We start from the raw sequence: 25956 nt of genomic DNA on the forward strand, positions 1-25956 counted from the left end.
CTTGTTTAATACATTCTCTTTAATATGTTGCAGTAATGTTGAGAACATTTGGGAGCTAGTGATTCCTTTTGCCTTGCTTGCCACAGCAATAAGGCCTTTGAGATACCTAGGATATGTCCAGTTTGTTCAATCCTATACTGAACAGTGTTACCTTTAGGTTTCAAATTCAGTATGCTACAATGCTAAAATTATCAGTTAAATATGTAAATTATGTCACTGAAATATTATCTGGGTAAATATTTGTTAAATCATTCTGCCTGTCACTAGAAAAGTGTGAGTCTTATCCCTGAGTTCAGACACAACGTTTAGCATTTTCCTTTACAAAACACAAACTTAGCTGTACAAAGTCAGCTACTCAGTTAGTTGCTTTGACTGCCTGTCACTAGAAAAGTGTGAGTCTTATCCCTGAGTTCAGACACAACGTTTAACATTTTCCTTTACAAAACACAAACTTAGCTGTACAAAGTCAGCTACTCAGTTAGTTGCTTTGAAATTCAACCGACAACTTTCACTATATTTTTTTGATCATCTCATGTTCTGGTGAAATTTCTTTATATGTCAAAGCTTTACAATGTATAGAGTAGTGATTCCAACTACACTGTAGCTTGCTCTGTTTTCTGGTCATTCTTGATTAAAGAATCCTTCAAATTTTTTCAACTGAACTTGAATTCTTCAATTCTTTCCCCTACTTTAATTCACATTAACCAACAATATAATTTTCCAATAATTCAATTTAGTTTTATACGAGATTAAATTTATTTTTATTTATTTTCTTTTGAAACATTACTTTTTAATTTCAAAAGTAATCACACTGGTTGTAACACACCATGTGAAAGAGTTACATGTGAATCCTTCCACAGATTCTCTATGTTCTTTAAAACATATATACATCTATATACCCATATTTAGGGGTTTTTCTTCTGAAAAGTTACAAAAATGGGATCCCCCATCTCCTCCCCCTCTGCCTCCACTTAATATGATCACAGACAAAGAGATTACATTTAAAGATCACAACATTTTCTCCACAAAAGCACCTTGTTCAAACATATCCAACAAAACTAAAATTTTATGTGACTTGCAATTTTTTGTGCTTCACAACTTGGATTGCAAAAATCTAACTTAGACTGGAGTAGTGTAAGAATAGCCCCTGAATGACCTACCACGGTGCAGATAGGAAGGGTGCAGCTTTTATTAGTTGATTTACTATAAAAGCATTATGTAACTAAACTATACTTGTAGCAAGAATAACATTTTTAACAGCTGCAGAAATCATATTCATGTTTGTCACAAATATGAAATAAAATAGCAATAATAAGGTTTTTTCACCAAAAGCTATAAACAGTAAATTAAAAAGTTGTGTTGATTTTTACATTGTTCAATGAGTTTGGAATGCTGTTTTCTGCCTTAAGTTTTGATTGGCCTAAGAGTTCATTTTCAAGAACATCATTACAAAAATATGTAAGTGGTGTCGCACATTCAACAAACCATATTATAAATAACTTTTAATAATTTCCCAAGAGTGCAGTTGCTTTCTTTATGGAATAGGTTCAAACAATGTCAAAATACTTACCAGGGTCAACATCTTTCTCAAAATTGCTACTACTACACTCTTAGATTCACAGGCTAAAGCTGAAAACTACTATGCATTTCTCCATCTTATCATCCTTTTTCTCTTCTAAAAAAAATAATTTAGGGGCTATTTGTACCAGTTCAATTAAATTGTAAAGGATTGCCATTGACATGACTCTTTTTGAAGAGATGCCATGAAAACTCATTGAAGAAACATGACCCAGTTTCCACATTTCTGTTGACATGAGATATTTTGCCACACTTCTCAACTAACCACAAATTACGTTAATATAAAATTAAGCTGCACCTAAGTCCAACCTACAGTGATGATCAAGTTAGTCATCCTGAATCAGAAAATCAAGCAAGACGCTAATGAGAAGAATATCAAACCATCGCCTTCTGGTCACTGCGTGCCTTCCCCACGTCCGCCCACCTCCCCTCCTCCAGCACTTGCCACTCTTGGCCTTGTTGCAATGTGCAAAATTCTCGCTATGATATCATACTGCATTTTCATCTGTTCTATCCCATTCAACTGATTTAATTTCCTTAAAAAAATGCTGGTTGCAACTCACTAAATTGATTTTATAAGCCACTTATGGGTCCTGGTCTGTACTTTGCAAAATCTGCTCAAAAATATGATCCCTAAGACTCCTCACAGCTTTAAAATGTATGCTTCTGTATTCATGATACAAGCTACTGTCAGAGCCAGTCTGGTCTGGGACAGTCTGATCCTGGGCTTCACTCCGAAATACATGCTTTTATTTAACCTTAAAATGAAATATTTTAGATCAGGAAGCAAACTACCTCTGGAGCTACACTGGTATAGGTTTGGGAGAAAGAAACTACAGTTTTTTTTACCATGCATCTCAGAGTGCTGAACTCTAGCTCACATCTTGGACTGTGTGATTGCTGCATCTTTCTTTTATGCCCCTCTTGTAGACTATTAAAAACAACAAAAGAGGGTTAGATAACAAATTTCAGCAATATCCTTTTGAAGGCAGTATACATTCATCATTTAAAGATGCTCCATATATTTTTGCGTTAATTCTGTAGGTCAAGCTTTATAGGAGTGTTTTCTAAGTGTACTGCCTGTACACTGATTGTACTAGAAACGGTTTTAGGCAAAAACCAGAAAACAATGTCACACACATTTATTTTTATGTTACCTTCTGCTTATGGTAAACCATCTTGGTTTATCAATTAATGAAAGTGATACACAATTTTCTTTTAAAAATAAATAAGTTAGCGGATATCAAGAAAAATATTTTTAAAATAGTTGAAAAATAGTAGAATTAATTAAAGTCTAAGGCGAACAGCTGCATTGTAGTAATTAATTATTTACTGACTTAGTACATTGACAATATATTTATTTGTCATGTACTGATTTACAATGACCAGAGGGCTGGAATAAATTTAAGAGCTGTAATTGAATTTCTAATAATTATTAATAATGATTGTTATTGCTTATTGGCAAGATCTATAACAGGTAGTCAGTTTCTCGGCTGGTTAATGTTGTTTGTAGGGTTAAAGATTCAGAAAGTGCTACTGCCAAAAAAGCCATGATATACAGATTATTTGAACTAGAAGGGGTCCCAGAGACCATCTAACCCAATGCCTTCATTTTAGTTTTTATTTAGACACATGTACATTCACGTAGCTAGATAAGCATGTGGGATCCACAAAGGGGCATGGCCTGCTGCGCGGACACAGGTAGCCATGCCCAGAGGGGGATTCTCAGCCCAAGGCCCCTTCCCTTCACAGGTGCTGGTAACACAGAATGTTGACTTCTCAGGGTCTATCCTTCCTCTTTAGTGAAACAGTGGTCATCACGTGCACTCCATGGGGTGTGAGTGAAAGTTCTAACTATGGACCTTACATTTCCACAAGGATATTTCTTCTTTACTGGAGACACATGCAGCTTAGTCATTTTAATCTGATGTTATGATCATCAAAACATCTGGATTCCTATTATCTCGAGACTATGTATGTTCATGGTGTTTTCTCCTCTTGATTTTTCTCCAAAACCCTAAAAACAGCTTGTACATGGTAGGTATTCAATATGTCTCTGATAGAAGAATTATGTAATAAATAAATGAAGGTAAGATGTGACCCCAACCTGACGATGAGGAGACCTTGGCTGCTCAGTGGAATGTGGAGGCCAAATCCTCAAGCTCACGTTCCCTTTGAAAGTCAGTGCAAAGGGACTCAGGAGGTTTCGAGTCACTCACAGCAGAATTAAATGTCTGGTTCAAGCTTTTTTCACCAAACAAATGCAGAAAACAATTGCTCTCAGACCTCCAAGTGTTTCCAGAAAGTTCTAATGGCTTATGAGGAATATTTCACTAGGTCTTAATGTGACATTGACAGTTGCTGTGGAAATGTTAGTGGCTTCAAAATATTTCCAAATAATGAATATTTCCAATACTTCATTATTAAAGAAGATAACTGACTTATAGATGACTCAAAAAAGGTGAAAAAGGTCCTCTTCCTTTAAAACAAAACTTTGCTATGTGCAAATTTACTTCTACTAAACTTATATTGGGAGGGGGATGTCAGAGATAGAATTTGATATCTGACTCATTGTTTTACTGTTTTTAAAAGTGTCTATATCTTGGAAGGTTTATTTACCAGTCTTCTACAATTAGAATGAAGATCTTTTTAAAATTTATTTTTATTTTTATTGAAACATAATTGATTGTACGTATCTGTAGGGTACAGCGTTGAATATCAATACCTGTGTGCAACATGTGATGTCAAATCAGTATAATCAGTAATATTCAACTTTACACCACGTAATAATTTTTTGTGGCCCTTTACCAATTTCTTGTTAACTCCCCCCACAGAATGTAGATCTTGAAGGGCCTTTGGTTGCTGCTTTTCCTATAGTTATCAGAGGAAGCCTCTTACATGTTAGCATAGTGTAGTGATGTAATAATTTTTTGTGGCCCTTTACCAATTTCTTGTTAACTCCCCCCACAGAATGTAGATCTTGAAGGGCCTGTGGTTGCTGCTTTTCCTATAGTTATCAGAGGAAGCCTCTTACATGTTAGCATAGTGTAGTGACTAAACAGAGAAAAGCAAGATTTACACCATCAAGTGTCAGGCTATCCAATTATCCTCTTGTATCTTATTTAGGACAAACAAAAACTGCCAAGTACCTTTACTGTGTATATCTTTGAGTTTGTCCCTAGGAAACAGTTAATATTCTTAAACGTTTGGTATTTACGTAGACTCACTTGAAATTATTTTCTCTAGTTAAATGGATAAGAACTATTTTCAGTCTAAAATGAGTGTACTCTTAATTGAACATATGTACAATAACATATTTTTATAAATTGAAATTAGAAAGACTAATTATATGACCATCAATAAAGTCTTTGGGGACTTATAACTTTATCAGCTATCAAAATAATTTTTTTCAATGCCAATGATGATTTAAAAAAATTTTAACATTTACTTGTACATATTTGTGGGGTACAGTGTGTTGTTTCAATACATGTACAATGACTCACTTAGGGTAAATAGCATAGCTTTGTACCTATCAGTCCACCACTTCTAATTTTTAAAAAGCTTTTCACGGGGGTAGCTCACATTTTAAGTGTTAAGTATTAAGTATATGAGATAGTGCTGGTTAAATTTCTTAGAGAAAAAACAGGCCCATATTAGAAGAAAGAGGGGTAGATTTCAGAGTCAGAAAGATCTGGGTTTGAATTGTGCCTCTGTCACCAGCTGTGTGTGACTTTAGGCATATGATTTATTGTCTCTAAGTTTCAACTTACTCATTGGAAATGGGGATAATAATGTTGATATTAACAATAACTAACATTTATTGAGTGCTACTGTGTGTCAGAAACTAGTCTAAGCATTTACATTTTTGAACTCATTTATTCCTCACACCAACCCCATGAAGCAGGTAATATTATCCCGATGTTACAGATCAGTAAATTGATGCACAGAGTGCTTAAGTGAATTGCCCAAAGTCACAAGGCTCATATAGCCAGGATTTGAACTTCTGTCACACATCATTAAAAGATTAACTGTTATTATTATCATTAGGATTAATATTAAAATATAAATTATTTAGGAGAAAGCTAACTTCCTACTCAAAGGTCCAGCCCAAGTCAAACTTTCCCTTCTAAGAAGCATTTTGTGAGCACTATAGCTTCATCACTGTTTTTCTGAACTCTTACAATATCTAATGCTTGTAACACTCATGTTTCTCATATCATGGCCCGAAATGGGGTGTCTTTTCCTATGTGTAGGTACCTGTGTGTGCATACACATATATACGTACATATATATATAATACATATATCTACGCATCTAATCTTCTCAGCGAGTTTGAGAGATTCTTTAGGGCTGTGGTAACATCTTATTCCTTTATAGCTCCTATAACATCATAACAGAGTGACCGGGAGAGGTAAAAATTCAATAAGTTAGATTACATTAGAATTATAAAAATATTAGAGTTTATAAAGCACTTGGCTTTGATGGTAATCAGAATACCCTTCACTAACTAACATCATTTTCCTTACAAGTTTCCTAGAAAAGAAAGTGCTAGATATGGAAGACAAGCACATAGTTCAACTACAGTCCATAAAAGAAGAGAAAGACCAGCTCCAGGTGTTAGTCTCCAAGCAAAACTCCATCATTGAAGAACTGGAAAAACAATTAGTGACGTCCACAGTGAATAATTCAGTTCTTCAAAAGCAGCATCATGATCTGATGGAGACAGTTCGTAATTTAGTGACTATGATATCAACATCAAACTGTAAGTAAAGTTTACATATTTTTTTCTTCAATTTAAATAACCTTTAGTCAATTAAACTCAAAATTCTAAAAAATTCTCAACTTTCAAAAAAGGCACTACTTCTCTCATGTATTTTATATGAAAGCTCTATAGGGTCTCAATATAGAACCAATTAAAAAGAAGGAGAAAGAGAAGGATGAGGGAAAATATATAGTATGCTAATTATTAACAGGTAAAACATGGCAATAAAGAACCTATCTGAGTTAGTTCCACTACTAACTGGATGGATGAGGCTGGACAAGTTAGGAAGTCACGGAGGAGCATCATTTCCTTAGCTATAAATGGGAAAAATGATACCAGACCCACTGGATTATTGTGAAGATTAAATGAAACAATGCTTTCAGTGACTGGCATAAAACTGGCACTTAAGAGATGCTAGTTTTCTTCTCTCTCAAGGTACTTAAATACATTTTGCCTTCTTTATTACTACTTTACCTTTCAGAGTCTCTTAGATATTAGAGGGAAGAAGGGATGCATCTTTGGTAATTGATTAAAGATGTGAGATACAATCTTTGTGGCATTTGCATTTAAGTTTCTCCCCCCCCCCCTTAAACAAATTGGGTCTAGTTCTTACTATGGCTTATTTCAAAATATCCTTTCAATTTGTATCTTTTAGACACAGATACACTTTGCATATAAATCATGTAGAAGTATTCATTTCCATAAGAAATATGTTCCCACATTTTTTGGGGGGGTCACGCAGTTATCCCAGTTTTAATGGAAATTCTTAAACAAAGTTTCTATTTAAACAAACAAACAAGCAGAAATAGTAGCTCAGTCTTGATGATAAGTGGCAGGTCTGACACTGGGCTGCCAGTTTGTAATATGTTCTTTCCAACTAGAGTTGCATTCTTCTACTTTAGAAAAGTCATTTTTTTTTTTTCACATTCACGGAAAAGGAAAAGGCAATCATCTGACACTGCCTGAGGGACAAAATAGTGTGAGGAGCCAGCTTTGACAAGCCAAAGTAGAGAAAATGTGTAGCTCAGATTCGGGCAGAAAAAAATGAGCAGCAGAAAAGGTTTACCTATTCCGCCATGTTTTTAGCTGAATAAAGATGTGCCCTCTGCCCACCCGGGATGCTCATCCACACTGTCTAGTCCACGGAGTTCTATGCATTGGTAGGTCTCTAGAATAAAATATAAATAGTTGCAAGAATCACACACACATACATGCACACACACAGGCACACATATTTTTAACGTGGCAAAAAAGGAATGGCAACTCCAAATGTTGAGAATAGAATAAAAATTTGAAGGAATTTCATAGCTCTAGAATTTTAGACTTAGAAGAAGAATTCCAAAGACACAGATAAATAAACATTATGCTCCTCTTTAATGCAAACTGTTATGGTACAGTTGCTAAAAATCCAAAGAATACTAAATGTCTCCACCCAATATTCTAAAGAAAATTAAAGACTTGGCCTCAGATGTATAAAAAGAAAGGAAGAAAATTCATACAATGCATACCACGGCCTCCATGGGATAGTGGCCTAAAGGGATATACAATGGAGCCATGGCACAGGCGACACTGTTTTTAGGTACATATTTTTAAAATCTTTCTGTAATAAATTTACTCAATTCTACTCATGATGGAAGATTTCCAAAAAAGTAATAGTTTATTATAGCTAATTGCATTACATATAGTTGATGATAAAAAGGAAGTATAGATTATTTGTGACACTTTGAGAATTAATAGGAAAATAGGCTGAAAGAGTAACTTTTTTGGAAAGGCTAAGAACCTGGCATATCCTTTTACTTATTACAACAATTCAAATGCAATAAAATTCACCAAATAACTGGATCCAGAAATAACAAATTTTTATCTTTTCATGAACTCCATTTCAATGCTTTTATATTTTTTAAAAGCAGCTAAGAACTCCTTTGTTGCTAAAGAAGAACCAATCATTTTCAGAGACTGTGCTGAAGTATTCAGATCAGGACATACCACTAATGGCATCTACACGTTAACATTTCCTAATTCTACAGAAGAGATAAAGGTAAGGAATTAGTTTCCCATTATTACCTCCCTGGCTCTGAGCAGGTCACTTTACAGGGTGAACTACGGAGTGTAACTCCCACACCATGGACCTTCCCAAGCTTCACTCAGTGCACAGCAGCCGTTACTGAGCAGCTGCCTCAAGTAAAGTACTTGCCAAGGGCTAAGTTGAACTGCTGTGCACAGAATATTAACACTGCATGTTAATGATGCAGAAATATCTAATCTTATCTTCCACGAGAAATATATTCTTGCTTTTTGCTTGAATAATGCACACTGTCAAGTGTCTTCATTGAAGTACCAGACTCATTTCATTAATTTTAAAGAAAATATCTTCCAAAAACTTAAGTTTGAATAACCATATGATCATTGATGACTGATGATGAATGGACATTGAATGACCACTGATCATTGATCTTTTGATCATTCTTTCAAGCAACGACTGTATCCCATGAAGGAAAAAAAGGCTCATTCAACTCACAACTGAAACAATCACACAAAAGTGATTTCTTTGACATAGCCTTTGTACTTTGCTATGTAGAAACAATTTATACGTATTTCCCATTTCATCACACAGAATACTAAAAAAATGTGCACTCAGCAGTAGAGGTTTAATACAATTAATAATTTTTACCGCTTTGTCAAAGACATCTTTAAGTGATGGTGGTTTTTCTTCCTTTCTAAAATGCAAGTGTGACGTATTTCCCATTTCATCACACAGAATACTAAAAAAATGTGCACTCAGCAGTAGAGGTTTAATACAATTAATAATTTTTACCACTTTGTCAAAGACATCTTTAAGTGATGGTGGTTTTTCTTCCTTTCTAAAATGCAAGTGTGACTGTGAAGAACATAGTGACTTGCACAGTCTGGTACCCTGCCATGCTTCACATGAGGGTGCTAGCAATTTTACCCACTATTGCTTTTGTACCATCGGTGCAAATTCCACACAGTGCTGAAGGCCAGTAATGTCTCTGTTATTATGGAAACAGCTGCAGCTTTGTGGACTTGCTGACATGGTCTCAGGGACACCTAGGACTTGGCAGTCTACACCATCATAACCTCTGGGGCAGGCTGTTCCTACTGCATCTAATGCAGTCTGGGAGACTTAAAACATACCATTAAAGAGGGCATTTGTTTTTTCCTCAAGTATGGGGAGTTTACTTCAAGGTGTATGTTACTTTGTGTAAAGTGAATGAACACCAGCACTTATCAGAAAGCAAAGCTACTACATAGCTTAACTCAATCATTCTTAGTTATTCTGGATTATTCAGTGAGAGTGTCTCCTGACTTTGCTTTGGATGAGTTTTAGATGAAGAAAAAAATCACTTCCCCAGGGAATATTTCAATGAGGCTTCTCTTAGGGTTTGATAAGGTAGAATGATACATGAGAAACAGTTTGAAGTGTTATGGGCCTATAAATAAGTTTGCATCCAAATGTAAAAGCAGCTACATATTGAACATAAACACCTACAGAAAAGGCACCAGATACTGTACCAAAATGGAAATTTTAGAGGCTCCTGGAAGTATTATCTCGTTGAACTCCCTATTATCCTCACTTTTTAACTTGCTATCAAAGAAAAACATAAGCATTGGGTTTTAAAGATGTGGAATTTGAAACAGTAACATATCACTCAATTATGAATTTAAAAGATAAATACAGTGCTATTCAAGACAATACTTCCCAAAGAAACTTTCTAATTTATTCATGCGGCTTTAAATCAACCTTGAAAATCAGTCCCTAGTATCCTAGAACAGTGCACAAGGAGAGGGAAAAACTCACAAAACAGTCTTTTGCAGATTAAAATGCCCCAAAGAAACTTTCTAATTTATTCATGCGGCTTTAAATCAACCTTGAAAATCAGTCCCTAGTACCCTAGAACAGTGCACAAGGAGAGGGAAAAACTCACAAAACAGTCTTTTGCAGATTAAAATGCAGTCAAGAGACTTTGGACTAAACCTTTCAATCCTCTTTGCTATCTGGTTTGCATGACAATTTTTTATATGTTACTGTCACCAGATGTTTGCATGTTCTTGGCTTAGGGATAATAGGGACAGAAGGATGGAGAATATCAGTGAACTGTGAATTCCATGATGCAGACCCAGAGGGACAGCACTAGTCGCACAGCCCCATCCTACTGTTGTATGGATGTTTTTCTGACTCAGTGCAGTGCTCCCACAGCAGGGTACTCTACCACCCATGGACTGACTGAAGTGTTCTGCAGAAAGATGAAAATACATATGACTCTGGGATTATATGAGTCTCAGGTCATGGTTGGAAACAGGATTTACACTCCCTTTAAACCTTTGTAATAAAAATAACTCATTTACATAGTAGGGAACAACCATCTTTTAAAATCTCAATTTTCTCATCTCTAAAATAAACAGTCTAGATTAAGTTACCTCTAAATTCCCTTCCAGACTTACAACTTCATAATTCACAATCTGATCTAGGGAGAGACAATCAGATAGACTTGGGTTTAAATTCCAGCTCTGCCAATTTGTGGCTCTGAGCAAATCATTTAACCTTTCTGATCTCTCAGTTTCCTCATCTGTAACAGGACGATCACATTTCCAGCCTTGGAGGTTGTGATTATAGAGGAATAGCAACCAAGATGGGATTTGGACTAATAATGGGAGTTGTTATTATTTTTGACTGCCCCCAGAGACTACAAAGTGACTTCTCTGCAGAAAAAAAAATGTTCAACAGATCTCTGAGCAGCTCTTTTTCCCAAAATACCTAAGTACTGCAACTTTATTTCTGAAGAATCCATTAGATTTTTGTACAAGATAGACACTGCAAGATGAATTTATCAGAAGTATGAGGGTATGTTTTTGCTAGTTATAGACATAGTAGCTTCCCTCCCTAAATTTTACAGGACACTTGACTTCTAATATTTATCTATGTGTTTGCTATTTAATCAGTCACTTAACCATGGCCTCAGAAATGAAGCATAACATCTTTTTCTTTTTTTCTTCTTTTTTTTTTTAATGAATCATAACTGATTATACATATTTTTGGAGTTCAATATTGACATGTTGATCAAATCAATATTACTATTGTGTATATTGTTACAAATCGTACCTATTCTTTATGTTCCTTGTCCAATCTCTCCCTATCTCCCTCTCCTTCCCCCCTCCCACCAGTGATAACACTAGATTTCTTCTCTTCCTCTGAAAGTGTAATGGTTACTCTGTTGATTTGTTGCCTAGATGATCTGTCCAACGCTGATAGGTGTGTTCAGGTCCCCCAATATTATCATAGAGCAGATGCTTCTTCTCTAAGTCTGGAATGGACTTTGTGGAGAGAGACATCCTCTTCTTTTCTTTGGTCTCTGCTGGTGACTCTCCTTGTGTCAATGTACTCCAGTGGCTGGTGGACCATCTGCATGGTGGTTGTGATGTCTAGCCACTTTTGTGGCAGCTGTGGTTACTGTGGTGGGCCACCCACATGGAGGTAATGTTTTTGGCATTCTCCTTGGCGCTAGAGGTGTGGCTGGTTGTGGGAGGAGTCCAGTCCCCAGCTATATACCTCAGGAATCCAGGCAGGCCCTGAGGTGCTGGCAGTGTGCTTGGGCCGGAACTAATTTTTTGTCCTTTGCTTACTTCTAAAATGGGGGAACTTCCTGTGCGAACCAGTACTTGAGCTGTGTGGTTGAGCTAAATTGCTGCTTTGCTGCTGTTTCTCTAGGGAAGGCTTTTTGTGCAGCTCAGGGTTTAGTGGTTGACTTTGTAGGTAATTCTGGCTCTCCAGAGAGCCGGTGTACCTGGGTTGTGTAGAAACTCTGATCTGGGCCTGAGTTTTTTCATCAAACTGCACCCCATGCAATTCTGCATTCCCGACCAGTCTCCTCTGAGTGGTCCTGTGCTGACTGGCGGACAGATCGGCTGTCCTTGCTGTGTCCCACTGTTCTCCTGGTGGGTCTGTCTCCCCCACCGCCTGTGCTCCAAACACTTCCCACAGGATGGGCCCTGCATCAGTCTCTTGTGTTGACTCACCAGCCTCTGAATGGCTCCCCTTTTTCAGCTGTTCTGGCTCCTCACTCCTGTGTGGGTCCACGGGAACCCTATTAGTGGTCTCGCTGTCCTGGAGGCCACTAAGGCCCTCTTCTCCCCTGCCGCCTCCAAGTAACTCCATCTGAAGGGCACAGCTGTGGCTTCTGCCGGCTCCTGCTCCATGAGCTCAGCAGCTCCAGCCTTAAAGCAGCGGAAGCCTGAAATGCTATCAGCAGTTTTTTCTTTCTCTTATCGTGGCTTCTCCTGCCTTCACGTACTCCATAGGTCTCTCTTCCTCTTCCCCTGAGCTCCATTTTTATAGTTGTAAATTGGTTGATTTGTGAGAGAGAGTGATGCTGGGGACTGTCTATTCTGCCATCTTGACTGGAACTCTGAAGCATAACATTTAAATCAAGCAGTGTTTACTGAAAAACATCAAGCTTTATAGCAAAATATCAGATCCCTGAACCGTGCAACAGTGTGCTAATCTAAAGTACTAACTGCCCTCGGATTTGTTGTAATTAGAGTGGTAAGGTCTTAGGAAGTATCTGAGGACGTCTGCTTTTCTGAACTCAATTATCTTCTGGCTATGTGGATAACTCTATTTGAACACTGTCTTTCTCTGCAAGTTTCATGATCCAATTCATCATAATACTTTATTTTTTTATAAATCCTCTGTTCTTTTTTTTTGCTCAAATCATTTATGCACTGGTAGTGGCTCTCAGGTATTTGAGGGTCTTGCCTCTCACTTCCATAACAAGACAAACTTGTTCTCTGGACAAGAGAGATCATGCATTTAAATATCAGCAACTTTATAATGGTGATTTTGACATAGAAGAATCAAATATTCTTGGAACAAGGAGAGACTCACTAAGAACCATGTCAATTCTTTCAACCCACTGCAATGCCATTTAGAATCCAGGAGAATTAACTTCTACACACATGAATCCTCAGACCAATGTAGCTTATTCAGTTAGTTTACTACACAGACTTTTGAAAAGACTACTGATAGAATTGATTAGCACTGACCATTTTGTGGAACACAGGCAAATCAGAGGCAGTATTATTCATGAACTGACTTCAACTTGGAGCTGTGTTGAGGGACTTTTGGCCTATGAATAAAAGGGTCACATCTCTGTTTTTGGCAGTATAATGTAGTGGGGAAAATGTTATTAAAGAGACCTTATTCAAATTCCATATACCAATAAAGAACTAAATGACTGTGATCAAATTAATCTAACTTTACTAAATCTTTTCTCCTTTCAAAAATGCGGAATTATATCATAGCAGAGTTGCTGTGAGATTACAAGTAATATATGCAAAGTACTGGCATAGTGCTTAGAAGTGTGTAGCAATGACAACAATGATAATTAGTAATAATGATGATACAGAGGGATAAGGGGTTCCCTGCAGATCAATTTTATATGTCTAATTAATTTAAAATGGAGAATAATTTTCTTATTAATAAATGTAGTTTTTTCTTTAGTGGCACATATTTTTCTAAACATGAGGACCACTGGGGAAAGTGATATGGGCCATGTGACTATCATGGACAGAAACCAGAACAGTGGTGGAGAGAAGTCCTCTGCAGAGTGAGGCTATTCCAGTAACAGTGCTCTAGTTCCATCAGCTATAAGACATTCTAGGTGCTCTCTTGGTTCTCATTAGCTCTCATCTCTAGGATTCGAAATTGTAAATACAGTAAAGTTTGCATTTAAGCTTACCTTGCCAAAGTTGTTTCCATTATTCTTAAAAAACCACGGAAAACAACAAAGGAAGAACATTTATCATTGGTTTTGAACCTTAACTTTAATATTTCCTGCCTTGTACGCTGTAGGAAAATTATCTTACTTTCTGAAAAACTTTTTTGTTCTACATAATCTCATTATTTAGAACTATTTATGTAATCTTATTTCCAGGGGTTTTTAATTTCATAATAAAACTCCAGCTGAGCTGAAATTGAGCATGCATGCTCTTAGCCTAAGAAAGAATTCTGTGTTTTGGACAAAGTTTAAACCCACTGAGCCAGTTTAAAAGCAGAAATAAAGAGTTGGGAAGACAAATACCATGTGCGGTGAGCAAAGTGCAGAGAAGCTTGAACACATGACCTATGGTGCTGAATTGCCAGGGCAAGCTGGGGTTGCACACGTTGCATACATCACACTGAAGCAATGGAGCACTGTAGCCTCCAGTCCTCGCACTCAGGGATGAATGGAGAAGACTGATTTTTATCGCACATGTAGGAAGCCTACCAGCTCCACAGCATGAGAACATAAAAGAGGTCTTGGAAACCCTACAGTGAAAGAGTATATTCTTTAGATAACTCTTTGCAGGATTGGCAGGGACTGGTGAATAGTAAAAGGTTTTCAAGGCTGTGACCAAAGTCAATGGTTTCCTTCAGATTTGAGATGTGAGGTTCAGGACCAATCTGCCAAGATGTCCCATTCACAACATCTCTAAAAAACAGTGATCTTTAGGTCAGCCATGGCAGTGGGGTCTTTAGTCTGGAACAGATGATAAGAAAGTCATATTTTCTTCAAAACTTCTTATGATACTACTGTTTATTTAAAATTCATTGTTTCCAATTCATTCAAAACCATCTGTTTCTTAAAAGACCACAATGTTTTGCCCCATGTCTTATCCCTATTATGTCTTATTGCACCCTGTCATCATGAATCTTATCATAGGTGTCTATGTTCATTTTGTTTCTGTTGCTCGAGGCGCAGGCCTAGTCACTGATGCCCTGCACACAGTAACCGTGTGTTCCCTCAACAGGCTTACTGCGACATGGAAACTGGTGGAGGTGGGTGGACTGTTATTCAGCGACGTGAAGATGGCAGTGTTGATTTTCAGAGGACTTGGAAAGAATATAAAGTGGTATGGATATTCTTTAACCCATATGAAAAGAAACAATTTCCCCTGTGAAAACTAACTTGCAAAATATGCAAAACCTTAACCACAAATCCAAAACTAACCAAGGACTTAACGTAGTTTTTTACCAAAGACTTCTTTCAAACTGTTGTTTCAGTCTCAGCATTAAAAACTCTTCTCAATGTAACATAAACTATGTATCAAAACAAAGGCATGTGAGTGCTCAACTTATCTTCAAAGGCAGGCTCAGTGTTTTTGGGCAGCCGACTGTTTCATGGTGCTTCGCACTTCTATGAACCTGGCTGCTCATACTTATATTTCTGTTGGTGGTTCCCCAAGTAGTTCTAATTACTCTAATACTAATTTTCTTCCAGGAATAACTTAGTTCCTTAAAATTGACTTTTAAAAAATCTATTTTCCTATGTGAAAGACCCTGGATTTTTACAATACAGAAAGTAATTTCTACTGACTACTTAATAGTTATTCCATGACTAAATCGATGGACTGTTAATTTCAAATAAGGAAAAAATAAATGAAGTAACTGAATTTTACAACTTGGATTACAGGGATTTGGTAACCCTTCAGGAGAACACTGGCTGGGAAATGAGTTTGTCTCACAACTGACTAATCAGCAACGCTATGTGCTTAAAATACACCTTAAAGACTGGGAGGGAAATGAGGCTTACTCATTGTATGAACATTTCTGTCTCTCAAATGAAGAACTCAATTATAGGTAAGTAAATATCTGTAATTATAAAAAAAATTAAAGGGTTTCCTGGGTGATTATTCCAGAAAGTGAGAACCATATTGATTTAACCAAGATATAAACTACTCTTAAACTATCTTAAATAGGAAAACATCTTGTTTCTTAGAATTATTATTGTCTATTGGTAAGTTTCTCTACTTTAAAAATTTTAAATTTGTTTATAACAGTATATGGGAAACTTCATGAGCACAGGATTTTGTCTGTTGTGTTTGCTGTGTATACTCAAAGACTAGAAGAATCTTGTCTGACAGATAATGGGTTTTTATAACTATCTGTAGCATAAGTGAATGTTAAGTGTTCCTAATATAACAAGTCATATGAATATCATAACAGATAGATACCTGTGACTATACTGTTTTCTTCCAAAAGATTTTAAAAGATAATCTATATTTTTGAAGTTTAAGCACATTCAGTTATTGTGTTCAATCCCAAAGTCAAGATTAGCTGTCAAGTTAATAAATGGCAGAATTAGGTGGGATGGTTAGTCACCTCCTCTGTTCTCTACTATAGAAAGTACATCAGATTCACAGTACTCCTTTAGTATTTGCCTTGTCCCCACACATTTGGTGGCAATAATCTTGAATGTTCTGAAAGCATGGGCAACTTTGCCCAGGAATTTACTTTCTAATTCAAAAATGCCGTGAGAGTAGAGACAGAGAACAGCAAAGGGACTTGACAATCTCCTGTATAAAACACACACGGGAAAGCCACATGCTTATATGCTAATGCGTAAAGTATACAGAGGCACTCCCAAACACACACGCAATGCAGGGGACAGAGAGAAAGGAGATTCTGTGTTGGGTAGTACTAAAGAAATTGGTCTGAGAACAGGTAAGTCACCAACGCTACACTGAAGAAATCTGAAGAGTACAGACTGATGGTGTCTGGTGATCATGGGGCACAAATTATGAAGTGCTTACTCTGAGGTCAGAAATAAGCAAATGAATTTCAAAAGGAACACCACAGAAAACAATTATCTGGCTTACAGTCTCATCTAAATCTCATTAATGCCAAACTCAGATCTGCTCAACAGAAATTCTAAGATCTTAACAGTCTGAAAAGCAAACCTGATTTCAAAGTCTGTGAGCTGGCTTCCTGGGGGAGGGTCTCAATGGACAGCACAGAAAAGCAAGCAAGCTGAAAGTCGAGTTGCCCAAATAACTACCTGAAAATTACAGAATGACAAGTATGTCCTGCTTTACAAACAGTGAATCAAAATTCAGAAGCATGTTTTGAAAACAAAAAATAAACACTGATGTGATTTTTAAAAAGTCAGTGAAGCATATTCCATCAATCCTCATTATAGAAAGAGCAGGGCTGTCTTGGAGAGGCCATAACTGACATGAATGAAAAGATAGGTTTCTGGGCCTCACAATAGTTCCAACTTGACTCCAAAGAGATCAAAACTTCAATGAATTTTGAGACATAAGTGGCTGGTCATTCTTTTACCTCCAAGCTAAATATTTTTTCAACTGGCAACAGTTAGGAATCTACAACAGAAGAATTTAAAAAAAAAAAAATTAAGGATTAGGCTGTTTGTATAAGATTTTACAAAATGGGTCATTATCCTTGTATGCTGACATTATCAAAATATTGTAAACTAAGAGGGTTCTTAACAGATATTTCCTTTAAAAATGCATCAATTTTTGGATATACCACTTTAAAAAACCACACAGTGGTTTAAAGCTTAGTTTAACTCACTTGGCAACATAAAATAGATATTACATCAAGAAAATCATCTTACTAAAACATGATGTTAATGTGGTAAGAGAACTGTGATGTGACTAAAACTTTTAATAATGACAAATGCTTCAGAATGCTAATTGTATGTAGCAGCTGAGTTTTCTTCCTAAAGAAATGTTCCCCAAATGTTGTGAAATGAAAAGTACATGTAATAAGAAAGGGATGAATGCAGCGATAGGATATGATTCTTTTTAGTAAAACTAAAAGCTATTTGTATATTAAACCTTAAAAACTGGTCAGTTTTTACAGACGTTCTGGCAGTTTTACACAAACAATGAGATTTAATTATTAAATGTTGGCATTACCTTTTTACTCCACTGATATAAAATCAAGTGATACTAATTTAAAGCAATTTTGAAGATGTTCTTAATTCTCTTCTTTACTCTTAATGTACCAAATTTAAAAGAAAGCACTTTAAACTAGTGGGGCATATGAGAATCTAAAATTATACAACTTTTCTAACAGAGACTAATAAAAAATTTTTTTTTTTTGCTTGTCTTTGGGGAAATCTAATGGGTTCCATGGGAACTGAGATTTTTCAAAGGAGACGAGAGTTAAAAGGAGGACAAGCAAGGAAGTAGTTCATCTCGATCCTGTCCATGATCAGCGAGAGGAGGCTGGAAAGAAAGTCAGGTGTTTCAAAATCCTAGCCATGATAAGAACTTATGATATTAACATTTTGCAGCAGGTATTTAGAGACTGAGCTACAGGCCTGTCTCATTTTTGAAACATGTAAGAAAACACTGAAATGCAGATGTTTAGTCAATGCCTTATGATGAAGTTTCTAGGGCTACTATATTTTTTTAAACAATTTAAATCTAGGTCATTAACACAAAAATAACGTAGGACCCACACTTATGGACCTTGACTTGACATGCCCTTCACTCCATCTTTTCACAACTTCTTCCTCAATAAACAAACATCTCTGTTAAAGAGTGTGACAGTGTGGAAACACAACAGAGGAGTTGGGTGCATCGAGTGCAAAGCCTAGCTCCACAACTTACGAGTTTTAACTTTGGCCACGTTCATCTCTCTGAACCTCAATGACATTTTAGGTAAGAACAGGGATGGTGCCTGCCTCTGTGGGGTGTTAGGAGCATTCAGTGCATGTGCTGTTTAAGAGCCTGGCCTGGCCTGGGCAGCAGGTGAACCGCACGAACCTTTCCTCTCTTCTCTGCACTCTGTTCCAACACGAATTCTTGGACATTATATTAGTTCCAAAATAGTGGTTAGCAAATGTTAGAAGGTTTGACAAAGAGGAGCATATTTTGGGGGCTTAAAGTACAATTCTCTTGCCACCATTGCAGGACTCCATTTTGTAGGATGCTTGCCAGGGTCTTTATGTGACTGTGTCTCCATCAAGATATGAGGACTCAATGTGCCAGGCTCCAAGAGCCCAACTCTCTGAGGCCAACACAGTGTTGACACATGCCCCATGTATACGTCTGTTCTGATCTGTCCTGAACCATCTGCCAAGGGCTTTCTTGCAGCAGTGACTCATTAGCATAGTTATGAGAAATCAAAAAAACAACTCACTTTCTTCTCCCTTCCCTTCTAATTCTCTCTGGCACTCAGATCACTGATGTAAGCCATATTTTTGCAGTATTCTAAAAGCATGGGCTGTTTATCTAGTGTCTAAGTTGGTATGATACTTATTCCTTTCTCACTGTTGAACAGGTTTATTACACTACTACATAGAAATGAGGCAAAGTAGCCATAAGGATTTATTTTCCACATTGTTCTGTACATTTCTAACCCAAACTCAAGGAATATTCTGTTGTTTGCTGATCTCTCCATCCCCATCCCCTCAGCCGAAAAGAATGATGTTTGAGATTGTCCAGTCATCTCGTGACTCTTGTTTCAATATGTACAATGGGAGAGGTCCCTCACATTGCTTTCCACTTCTTCTGTTTATCTGAAAGCAGCAAGAAAATAAATTATAGGTACTACAGTCCCTGCCTATACTTGTGCAAGTGATATGTGTTGAAGGTTTCATGAAAACATCCCTCTTTGCCAAAGGGTCTGATGATAAGTTGGTTCCTGTTTATACCAGTGCAAAATATTTTGTCCAGAGTATGCATTAGTACACTAACCAGTACAGAACGCACTTCTGTAGGATGGAATTCTTCATCATAAAAAATTTTCCACTACAGTAAATCAACAACCCAAGCCAATTACTTTTTTTTTCCCTTTGCACGCTTACAGGATTTATCTTAAAGGACTCACAGGGACAGCCGGCAAAATAAGCAGCATAAGCCAACCAGGAAATGACTTTAGTACAAAGGATGCAGACAACGACAAATGTATTTGCAAGTGTTCACAAATGCTAACAGGAGGTAGGGATGACTTTTCTGTTTTACCACTTGCATTGGCAAGAAAGAATTCCATAGAGTGAAAGGGTGGTAATTTGGACTTCAAACTGTGATTGCTAACAATGTCCAAAGTTTCATAAATAGACATACTAACTTGATAAAAAGTCAATGTTTTTCACTTTTTTAGACTGTTTAGTTTTAAGTGAAAATGTGATATGGAGCCAGAATTGTCAGCAGGCCAACTATGTCTCCTTAGGACCAACTCCTGGCAAGGAGAGAGAACATTTCACATTCAGCAAGCTCTCTTGAGTTTGTGCTTGCTGAATGTCAGATGTCAGAGAGAGGGTTTAATTCCATTTTGCTGTATTAAAAGAGTTAAAAGTTCAAAATGGCAACCAAAACAATGATATAGATTCATTATTATAGGAATATTTTCAATGAATAATCTAATGGTCAAACAATAGATTTTCAGCTGTCTTTTTTTTTTTTCCTTTTTGTCTTTTTTACTGACCGGTAACGGGATCGCAACCCTCGGTGTTGCGCCCACACCGCACTCAGCCAGTGAGCGGGAACTCGTATAACTTCGTATAATGTATGCTATACGAAGTTATTACGGGTATTTGAGGGTCTTGCCTCTCACTTCCATAACAAGACAAACTTGTTCTCTGGACAAGAGAGATCATGCATTTAAATATCAGCAACTTTATAATGGTGATTTTGACATAGAAGAATCAAATATTCTTGGAACAAGGAGAGACTCACTAAGAACCATGTCAATTCTTTCAACCCACTGCAATGCCATTTAGAATCCAGGAGAATTAACTTCTACACACATGAATCCTCAGACCAATGTAGCTTATTCAGTTAGTTTACTACACAGACTTTTGAAAAGACTACTGATAGAATTGATTAGCACTGACCATTTTGTGGAACACATGTCTTTTTAAAAAGAATTTTGTATAGCAAACACTTACCAAGAAACTAACCAACCTGCCTTTTTAGTGCATCACATTAAAATGAGTGATTGTCCACTCTAAATTAAGGCCTTTATTTTCAGGTTTTTCTTGTCTTTTACCTTTTGTATCAGATTGCTTAAAAATGAAAATGGAACTATACCTATAAGCAGAAGACTGTTGTAGCTGTCGCTTAAAATGACTAGGATGGTATTCCAAAACATTTAAGAGCAATGATAGGAACCAACTGTTAGAAAACTTAATTTCTAAACTTATAAAAATTAGACAAATAAGTAACAAGAACCAGTTAGTACTGATTGAAACAAGAAAAAAATCTACAAATGCTATCAAGTCAGTTCTTGAAAATGCTGAAAGATGTAAAACAGCAGCAAAAACTCTGCCAATAGTGCAAACTGAGAGACCAGCTGGTGATCTGCGTAGAATACAGACCGAGTTAACAAAACAGACACATTACCCACCAGGACAGGACAACCAAGGGTAAGAGCTGAGGTCAATATATTTTATAACTATAAGGCACTGCCTAAGACAAGTAGAAAACCTACGCTTAGAGTGTAGATGCACTTTGGTCAAGGGGTGTCTATAGTCAAGAGGAGGATTTATTTATGAAAATAATGTGAAATTCAGTAATTTTCATGTCTTTAAATTTCATGTGTTTGTACTAAAAGAATCAATCCTATGGCTCCTAAGATAATATAATTAGTATTTAGTAACATAAGTCTTCTCTATTAGCAATAATTATTTTAATGAGCAAAAGCTATTATACTGATTTTGTAAAAAATTGCTTATCTCCCTCATCCTACCACAATAATCCTTTTTAAAGCCAAGGAAAAAGGGGAAACAGGGTGGCGTGGAGGCCCCAAACATACCTGATCCTTTTGTTCCTGTCTATTATTTCCGTATGCTGGACTCAGCTCTCTATTTGAGAGGGTGGAGGTTTTCAGACCACTGGTAGTTGTGAGCTACTCAAGAGAGTAGAGTTGTATTAATAACCATGGAAACAATACATTTATTTACCCAAATAAAGATTTAGGGGCAGAGAATGGAACAAGAAAAGAGAGTGGCCCGTATGCTGGACTCAGCTCTCTACTTGAGAGGGTGGAGGTTTTCAGACCACTGGTAGTTGTGAGCTACTCAAGAGAGTAGAGTTGTATTAATAACCATGGAAATAATACATTTATTTACCCAAATAAAGATTTAGGGGCAGAGAATGGAACAAGAAAAGAGAGTGGGGCGAAGAAAGAAGCCCAAGAGAGAAAGTACAGTGGTTTCAACTATAAAGGGGCCAAATCCCAACCAATGGTCTGGACCATGAATAAAAAACTAGCCTAATAAGCAGCTTGATTTTTGCATAAACAGTAAGTTCTATAGTTAAGGTAGACAACAGGCCCTAGAATGGACAGACCTATGACTCTGAATACCAAACACAAACTTCTTATCACATCTACATTAATTTGAATCAACTCAAGTCATGGAACTGTCATGAGGAAAGAATTTAGGCACCCATAACTGGTGCTCACACAACCATGTGTAAACATAACATGTATATTTTTTATCAGAATTTTATTAAAAGAAATATATGTTATAGCAAAAGCTGCCCTACCCATACCATTCCCTATCTGCCACTGGGGTAGCCACTGAATTGAGGTTCACTTGCTTTATTTATTTTACTACATATGGAGATATTAGTGATAATTGTGGTATTTTTTTCTGTATTTTAAAAATGAATATAAATGGTATCGTAATGTGTGTGTCGCTCCAACATAATGTTTTTGAGATTTATTCTGATTAATTCACGTAAACAGAGATCGTTCTTTTCTCTCACAAACCCTGGCATCTGGCATGCTCCTTTTTCAGATCAAGCCAAGGGATAAGGGTGATGATGGGGATCCACTTCCCCACCCTGCTGTGCTGGGCACCCCCTTTTGGGTCTGACTTTAACTTAGTGAATGCATCACCCCAGCTTTAAATTTCCTTTTTGTCTCTGGAACTGAGAAATTTCCTTTTTGTTGAGTACTGTCCAGTGTTTAACATTTTGGGTTATATTTTAGTCAAAACCCTTTTTTTTAGTAGAGGAAACGGAGCCTGAATGAGTGCAGCCCACCACACTGCTGGGACTAGAAAGTAAACCTGGCCCAAAGAGTCATCAAATAGTTCTTCAGAGTTTTGCTTATCCATTCTTCCAACTGTACCATGTGCTTACCAAATCAGGACTGTGCAGGATTCATGCCTATGGATGACGGGACTTTGACTCAGCAAATCCTGACTGAATCCTGACTCAGAATCCCCGACTTCTGCACAATCCTGCTTCCAATCAAACCTTAAATTACCCACTTAATTATTACTCTGCACAAGAGGAAAGGATTAAGAAAGCCTGTAAAAATATTTGCCGTAACGGAGCTACAATTTTATCAGTGTAAAGTTGGAAACCATACTTCTGCCAATGCAGCACATTCTACACTCATGAATATTTGCATATGCCTACTTTAAATAATGGAATGTGACTTCTGGCTTAGTCACATTTCCACCTCCATGATGAGAGAGCTCGCGTTACCTAGTTCCTAATTCCTTCTTTGTTTTACTTTCACAGGCTGGTGGTTTGATGCATGTGGTCCTTCCAACTTGAACGGAATGTACTACCCACAAAGGCAGAACACAAACAAGTTCAATGGTATTAAGTGGTACTACTGGAAAGGGTCAGGCTACTCACTCAAGGCCACCACCATGATGATCAGACCAGCAGATTTCTAAATGTCTGTGTATACTTGACAAAGAGCATATTGTACTATTTTGAAAGAATTAATCCCACAGCACTGAAGACACTGCTGCACACTGTCTCTCCATGTCAGACAGCATGCTTTTGGGTGCCGACAGGGTCCAAATGCTCTAGATTAGAGACCTGTAAACTTCATCATTTTAACCTGCATCACTTAAAGAACCAAAGCAAAACCCCAAACAAGCAACGATCTGGCACTGAAATCTGGCAGAACACCTATGAGAAGGTGGATTCAAGGTTGAGAGTTAGACTGACAATTTACAGACTCTGCTGTCACAACCAAGAATGTTATGTGAGAGTTAATCAGTAAATAACTGGAAAACAGAACACTTAAATAGTACAGATAATCTTGGACTGCATTCCTTTAAGCACTGTTTATAGATTGTGTAAATATCCATATGTCCTGAATTCAGCATCACTATCACAATTAAATGAAAGTAAAAATTCTCTAAGCTATAAAAATATATTGTATATTCAGGGATTTTCTGAGAAGTGGCTACTAGCAGTTTAATATTTGGAAAAACACAGTGCTTTGTTTTTTACTTTGCCTCTTAGGTGCTTTAAATTTTAATTTTGAAAATAGCATATTTACATAAATATTGACAGCTTAGTTTTAAGTCAACGCTCAAATACATATTTCAAGATTATATGATGAAAATTTCCAGGATATCTGAAATTATCAACAGACGTGTGCCATTTTAGTTTATATGAAGATTGTACTATTTTTTTCTGCCCAGCTGTTAAATATGAAAGTATTTTTAGTAATTAAATATAACTTATTAGGTGAGATGACTACGTTCAACTTTTATGGTAATATTTACAATTTTACAGTTCACATTTCAATTCTGTTCTGAACAACGGATTGTGCCTAACAAGGAAAATTATGATTTTTAATGATGAAGAAAATTATACATTTATTTCCATGACAAAGAAACTATACTATCTTCTCACTATTCTAATAGAGATCTATTTTCTCTTCTAGTACGATATATTTTAGAGAATGAGGCTACGATTTAATTTGTGGTTGAGAAAAACCTTCCATTTAAGATATTTACAAAGCTGTACTTCTCAAGATTCACCCCTAAATTCAAATTAAAAAGTAATTTGCACTAGTAAGATTTTTTTTTACATCCATCAACAAACTAAAAAGAATTTAAAAATTTAAAAAAAGTGTTTTGGTACAAAAGCGAAATCTAATATTCTTCGTATATTCAAATGTTGACTAAATTTTTGAAAACACTGCAAACACTACAAAACCTTATCTCCTCAAATTCCTGCTTTAACTCCTTTTGAAGTTTCCATAGTACAACCAGTATTAATGAACATTTGTGTGACACTTTATAATTTAGAAGTAATTTCTTATATATTTCTTTTTGAGTCATTTGCTAGAACATCTGGAGTCAAATCTGCAACCAGCATTTATTCCATGTGTCTTCACCTTGTATTGTTCTACCATTATTTTTTCTTCACTCCAGTCTTCTTATCTAATTCATTCTACCCTGCATTCTCTGGCACTTAGTGTGGGAACACTTCAGTGTTGCTGTGTGTTCTGAGTCGATCTATGAGCTGTGGAAGAGTCACAGCACTATTTTATTCCTGCTGTGTTGCACTTTCAGAGAAGCTATTCAACTGGGTAAAGAACCTCCCTGTCTTAGAACTGTTTTTATTATTACATTTAAGAAGCCTTTATCAAATCAACAGGAGTATCGTGGCTTTGCATCAAGTTAAAAATATCCCATGATAAGAAAATTTCACAGCTTCAAAGGACAACAGTAAGTTTCTATGATCTCTTAATGACCACAATGACAGATATGAGGAAAATGGTAATACAGGAAAAAATGGCAACAACATACTTAATTTACATCAATGCCCATGTAGATAGCTAAAATGAATTTCAAAGACAAACCTCATTATGTTATTCAAAGTTATATATAATCTCTTATGATAGAGAATAGGAGAAATTTGCGTTTCTACTTTATACTACAATCTCTTACACAGTATTTCAAACAGTCTTGCTGAGAGAAATTCTTTCTCTCCTTAAGAAAACATAAAGCTGAAAGGAAATCAAAACAGTAATCTTAAAAATGAAAACAAAAACAACTCAACAACCTAGATAGCTATGGTGACTGGATAGCAGAGTTGAA

General features: G+C 36.5%; 2 protein-coding genes across 4 annotated transcripts in view; one reads left to right on the forward strand and one right to left on the reverse strand.

The window, feature by feature from the left end:
- The window catches only part of ANGPT2 (angiopoietin 2), a 61094-nt gene extending 36170 nt beyond the window's left edge, over positions 1–24924 (forward strand). The window contains exons 4-9 of one of the 2 annotated variants that reach the window (XM_008572051.1): positions 6108–6340; positions 8248–8378; positions 15149–15250; positions 15811–15977; positions 19959–20089; positions 23627–24924. In XM_008572051.1, coding sequence (XP_008570273.1) covers positions 6108–6340; positions 8248–8378; positions 15149–15250; positions 15811–15977; positions 19959–20089; positions 23627–23787 — 925 coding nt within the window. In that variant the 3' untranslated portion in view covers positions 23788–24924. The remainder of the gene's footprint in view (positions 1–6107; positions 6341–8247; positions 8379–15148; positions 15251–15810; positions 15978–19958; positions 20090–23626) is intronic. The other variant, XM_008572052.1, reaches the window with a different exon arrangement.
- MCPH1 (microcephalin 1) overlaps positions 1–25956 on the reverse strand; it is a 265284-nt gene that overhangs the window by 105628 nt on the left and 133700 nt on the right. Inside the window, exon 13 of one of the 2 annotated variants that reach the window (XM_008572048.1) lies at positions 6265–6291. The exons of the other annotated variant lie outside the window; for it this stretch is intronic. Within the exon in view, the coding sequence (XP_008570270.1) occupies positions 6265–6291 (27 nt within the window). Of the gene's footprint in view, positions 1–6264; positions 6292–25956 lie in introns of those variants that run through there. 2 annotated transcript variants of the gene reach the window in all.

This window comes from Galeopterus variegatus, unplaced genomic scaffold, assembly GCF_000696425.1.
Source record: "Galeopterus variegatus unplaced genomic scaffold, G_variegatus-3.0.2 Scaffold749, whole genome shotgun sequence".
In the NCBI taxonomy this organism is placed as follows: domain Eukaryota; kingdom Metazoa; phylum Chordata; class Mammalia; order Dermoptera; family Cynocephalidae; genus Galeopterus; species Galeopterus variegatus.